At 43.9% G+C, this 5,925-nt stretch overlaps 1 protein-coding gene across 1 annotated transcript in view; it reads right to left on the bottom strand.

Moving 5' to 3' along the window:
- Positions 1 to 4,076: 4,076 nt before the first annotated feature.
- LOC120745901 (B-cell receptor CD22-like) overlaps positions 4,077 to 5,925 on the bottom strand; it is a 17,003-nt gene continuing 15,154 nt past the window's right edge. Inside the window, exon 9 of the mRNA XM_040051109.1 lies at positions 4,077 to 4,207. Within this exon, the coding sequence (XP_039907043.1) occupies positions 4,077 to 4,207 (131 nt within the window). The remainder of the gene's footprint in view (positions 4,208 to 5,925) is intronic.

The raw sequence follows: 5,925 nt of genomic DNA, 5'->3' as shown, positions 1-5,925 counted from the left end.
AGGAGTTCCTGAATGTGCTTCCGGACACCCTCAATGTCCCGTGGGTGGATTGGCCGGGCACGTAGTTTGAAAGGCGTGTCATCCGAAAGTTTTATATGATGTCGCACCTGGTCCGTCCGGCCAAAATCCAGGTCGTGCTGTGCAAACACCTCAGGCATGCCGCTGAGCTGCTGAGTGATGCGCTGTTTCCATTCCAATGGAACTGGGGAGTCACCAAAATTGAAGGTTGTGGTGGGCTCTTGGAAAGACGGAGTCTCTGGAGTTCTCTGGGGTGGTTCTGACTGTTTGGCCTTGTTGTGTTCCTTTAATAGGATGGTCTGATAAGCACTAACCTCTGCAATAGTACACTTGGCAGGGATGACAATGTCGTGGTCAGACTCGTTGCTTATAACAACTGGCAACTTGTGGGGCCGCCGCTGGGGAAAGTCAACCAGACCGGCTTTAAGTGGCAGGCCACCGGGCAACGGGGACGATGATGGGTACTCAATTACAACTGATTTTTCATCCTGAAGGCCCTTGCCAAGGGCGACTCCCTCCACCACTACAGTTGAACCAGCTGGAATGACTTGAGGCATCTTGCCTAGTAGCTTCACTACCCCCTGATGGGTGTCACTTGTCTGCTTCCGTCTCAACTCAATGACTTTGAAGACTACTTTGTAGCCATGTGGGAGGGGTTGACGATTGGCTAAGTCAGTCTTTGAGTAGATGTCGAACAGTACATCTAGGGTGTTTGTGCCTATGAGCATGAGGGATTGTGAAGTGTCAGGGACGATTAAAGCAAGTGTGTTTACATCTACTGGAACACCTGTAAAGTCCTTTGGAAAAGTTATGGTCATTTCTATATAGCCAAAGTAAGGCACTAGCTGGCCATTAGCACCTTCCACTTCTAAGAGGTCATGTAGTGGCTTGATCTTTTGCTCTGAAAGGTGCTGCTGGTAAAATGACTCAGGAACAGTGGTAACTTGGGAGCCTGAATCAAGAAGACAGTTGAATTCTTCACCTCTCACAGTCACTTGAGCTGTACTTCTGGCACCAATCAACTGTTTAGGGAGTTGGAAAGATTGGTTCTGCTCTGAATGGTTTAAGCCAGAACATGTTTGTGCTTTGACAGTCTTTTCTGGGGTACTTACTTTGTTAACCTCAGCTGTGATTCTGTCGCCATTGCTTACGTCTGAGGGACGTTGTTGACTCTCCTCAGCTCCTGTTTGTCCCACAACAGGAACTGTTAGATGTTTAAAGGCGAATCTGTACAATCTCGCGCTTCCCACTGGCGTTGTTTCTCCTCCAACTGCTTCTTTTTTTCTGCTACTAGGTTGGGGTTAGCAGGGTCAACACAGCATGGAGCGATATGTCCATCTTCACCGCAGTTGAAACAATACCAGGGCTTGGGTCTGCCCCTTTGCCTCTTTGAAGTCTGTCTTTGCATACGTCCATCTACACCATGTGGCTTTGACATCTTCCCTGCAGGGTCCTTGCTGTTTGCAAACTTTGTTTTTTTCTGTGACATGAATGTAGTTAGTTGACTTTGCAGACTCGCCACCTGCTTTCGCAGATCCTCAATAGCAGCAATGCTACTCCCATGTTTCTCCTCTGGTTCACAACCATGTGCACCCTGGAACTGTAACTGAGTTCTCTGCTTTGTGGTGCCAATGTGTTTTCTCATACGGCTAGTTTTTGCTTGCTGTCGATCTTCCTCAGAGCGAATCATTAACAACAGGTCTGAGAATTGGGGTGGGCTGCTCTTCTTTTGCTCAAGTTGCAGGGCGCTGAGTAGGTCGTTGTCCCAACATCCCCTGCAGAACTGTTTAAGTAGATGTTTGTCCACTTCTTCACATGCGACTCCCCCCCTCTTCGTGGCTCTGTTTAATGCTAGCTGTAGCCGGTGAAGGTAAGTGGATGACTTCTCACCTGGATCTTGAAGGGTGTTCAGGAATTGAGCGAAAAGTTCCTCGCCATCTTCTACAGTGCCAAAGGCTGAATCTAGAAGCTGCAAATAAGTCACAGGTGGTGACTCAGGCCGCAAACTCTTAACTATATCAGCTGCTGGTGGGAGCAGGCTCTCATGGATCTTTCTGGATATTTGCAGGGGGGACATGCTGGGATCATTTTGGAGCAGTTCAATTTGTGTGCGCCATGTGTCATAATCAGTTTCGTTGTTAGGTCTGGGAACCTTACCGGAGAAGGAACGGAGTCTCACCTGGGACTGGATGTGTGGGACAACATCTTGCCTTCGTACGATATGCTCTACCACAACCTTCTGAATGTCAGGTGGGTTCAAGTCACTTACTGAGAGGGACGCTGCTCTCCTTCCATTAGTGAGGGGAACATCATCAGTGGCACCAGTATCACTTGGTGTAACATCTGAATGTGAGGTGTGACACTGTCGCTCTTTAGAAGCGGGCGGAGATACAACAGTGGTCTCGACATACGTGGGAGAAGGTTCTTCAGTGGTAGGTCGCATGGCTTCAACATCCTCCCCAATCTGACACATCATCTCCTTCAGCACCTCACCGTAGTCTTTGCCACTCAGCTTGGCTAGTTCCTTGAGTTCAGCCAAGTAGGTCTTTGTAACATTACTCCCAACCGTGGTAGTGTACATGCTACTGAGTGTTTTAATTTCATAGACAACGCTGGGATCAGCTTGTGCTGTGTATGTGTATGGCAACCGAGGTTCTAAACCTTCTAAGGCTGAACTGCTAGAGTATTCTACGATCAGGTTTTGGTAGAAGTTGGACAGTGAATCATCAACAAAAAGGACTCTTGTGATTTTACCATACTGTTTCAGAAAGTCAATAACCTGTTCATCTTTCTCAGATACCTGTGTTATCCCAGCGACAACAACCGCATTAGGTATTTTGACACCAGACTTTTGTATGAAATCCATGCTGGTCATTGCCTCAATATTGATGCTCAAATCAATTGGCTCCTGGCTGGCTCGCCACTTCTGTAACCAACTTTAAGGTATAAAGGTGAATTACAGCGCAATAATTACTTGGGCTCGTAATAAGACCCTGGCCAGAATCAGAAGACACCAAATTCGTATGGAGCCAAAGTATTGAGCAGCAATAATGACCTGGACACAATGTTAACTTTTGAGTAGCCACTCTTGTATTGTTACAAAGTATAACAGGTATTTGTCCAATTTGTACAGACAAAGTATAAAATAAAATAAATAGTGTGCACACTCAACAAAATAAAAGTACTCGTTGGGGCCCTTTAAGAATTTAGAGTTAAGCTGGCGATAGCCAACTTCAAAGGTCCTTGTGAGTGTAACTGGAATGTATGAGTGTGTGGTGTGTATCTTCTTTGGGGTAGATCGTCCTCAAAGTGGTTGGCTCGCCATCTATCACAACCAGAATATCGTCCTGGTCCTTGGACTTTTCTGTCCTCTCCAAAAAAACCTGACCTATAATCCAGGTCATAAAATGTACATTCTAATCAGTCTGTTTCAGATGCATTGTTTAAGGTTAAAATACAAAATCAAAATATTGCATCACCTCATATTCATTGCATCAACATCTTAAATCTTATCAAATCTCACAGTTCTGTTGTACAACATTCAATTTTCAAGCATATCAAATATGAGAACTAAACATCTAAGTTGCTCAAATATTTCTCTATTCATGTAAACATTAATTAAACAATACTTATGGTAAGTAACCATTGACACTCAAAATACAATACACCATAACAAATTCAGAACTATGTGCAAATAAGCAACAAAATATACATGTGAGTTCAGTTCAGAGGCATTAAAGCAATGTGCTTAATTTCTCCACACTATAGGCCTATTCGTGAGAGAGAAATGCACTAAAAATTACCCTCTAGATTACTTTAAACTCACAGTGAACTGACAAAAATTAGCTTTAGAGCAGCTAAGAACATGTTGCTCACCGTTGCTCTGTTTCACAAAAGCCCAACACACACTGGCGTTGGAATTGCAGCAGCTCTCCGGATGAAAGGTGAGTGGTTAGCCTGTGAGACACCGAGCTAGCATTAGCATTATCGCGACGGTAAGTCTCTACAAGTTTTTTTCATCAGAATAACACTCGTCTTACCGACGTTGCCTCTCTCCTTCATCCAGCCACTCGACTCCGGACTTCCAGCAGGTAAGTAGGCTGGCTTTCCTTCCTCTCAATCCTGAGTTTTTCCTCTCTTTTGTCCGTGGATTTCTCGGTTTGAGTAGCAGATGCCTCCACTCCTCTTGCTGAGACGAGAAAAACCCGGGAGCACCATGCACCTCCACCTCACTTCCTGGCTGACAGAGTCAATGCGGCCTGGGTAGGCTCTGATTGGTTGCTGAGCTAGGTGCCCTCACCTGGGGTGAACTGAGAGGTGCATTCAATGGTCATAGGAAATACGACGCTTGTTGATGTGGACAGTTAATATAAAGAGAATAAGTACGATTTTTTTTCATCTGGGCTACACGTGGCACATCCGACATACTGTTTTACTTTAGTCCATGACACGCTTACCTTCAGGGTCATACTTCACATGAAAACCAAAATAGTTCCAAAGGCCAGATCTGAATGAGAGTGGGGGAGGTTCAATTCGCCATGTTGCAACGTTGTCTTGTGCTGAGCTCAGTGGATCTGTGCTCGACAGTGCAGCATAGGCGGAGTAGTCGAACACAGATCCACTGAGCTTTTAACACAGACAGCATCGTCAGAAGAAAAGTTGATAAAATAAATTAAAAATTTTGTATTGTTCGATACACATGCGTACCGAACCGAAAGCACTGGATCGAACGGTTCAATATCGATACCAGTATCGTTGCACCCCTAATATATATATATATATATATATATATATATATATATATATATATATATATTAGGGGTGCAACGATACACAAAATTCACGGTTCGGTTCGGTTCGATACTTTGGTGTCACGGTTCGATATTTTTTCGATACAAAAAAATGTTCATGTCTTTTTAATTTGTCATTTATTAAAATTATAAATATATATTTTAACTCAAAAGTACAGTTTTTAAATTTAACCCTAACCCTTGTGCGTGTTTTTTATTTTGACAGCGAATACGCACCTGTGGACCACTTATGTGCAGCCCTGGTTATTTAGCTCGTCATATTGCAGCCACAGAAATTCTTTTGTCCATGAAACCATAAAGCTGCACTTTCTTTTTGCCTTATAGTCTGATTTGTCATAACTTCTCCGTTTTGTGGTAAGCTTTTCTTTGGCTGTCACTTCTTCACCCTGACCTGTCTTATTTGGCTCAGCAGAACTGAAATGCTTTTACACGCTCACTCACATAAGCTCAGCGATTCTCTGCGCGATCAACCTCTCACATGTTTAAGCTGCGGGAGATTTCACTTGTCATGTTTGCATAGTAAGCTAACAATTAATAAGACGATGTCAGAGGAATTGGTGCACAAATTATCATCACTCACAGATCAGTGCTGTCGCTCTCTATACACAGTTCGCGCGATTGCAAAGTGAAAGCAAAAAAACAAGCGCAAATTCAAACACGATTTCAATATGTCACATATTGACAGTGGCTCACCCAATGACATAATTACCCAGCTACATTTCTGAAAGAATGCAAAAGCATTGACATATATTTTTCCTTCCTACAATAGCCCGACAGGCAGGGCAGAGATAGCCCCGGGACGTCGGGCTAGCGATATTGCGAGCCCTGTATCTGATTGAGGAATCACTCATCTTTGGAAAAGAGAGTTTATTACAGAGAAATGGCTCTTTCCAAAATAAAAGCTATACTATCCGCTTCTTCTGGGCTATATTCTCAGCAGCATATTAAACATATCAGGTCTCCATAAGGAGAATCCTGTGCTAACAGCTGTCTAAATGACTCAGCTAAAGTTTGTAGCATGCGTGCTTGTTGTTTTTGTCTTTGCACTAGGATGATGTCCGGAACACTAACGAATTAGACCTGCACATTTACGCCG

The sequence above is a fragment of the Simochromis diagramma genome, unplaced genomic scaffold (assembly GCF_900408965.1).
Source record: "Simochromis diagramma unplaced genomic scaffold, fSimDia1.1 OVJJ01000131.1, whole genome shotgun sequence".
In the NCBI taxonomy this organism is placed as follows: Eukaryota; Metazoa; Chordata; class Actinopteri; order Cichliformes; family Cichlidae; genus Simochromis; species Simochromis diagramma.
This window is presented reverse-complemented; position numbering and strand designations above follow the sequence as displayed.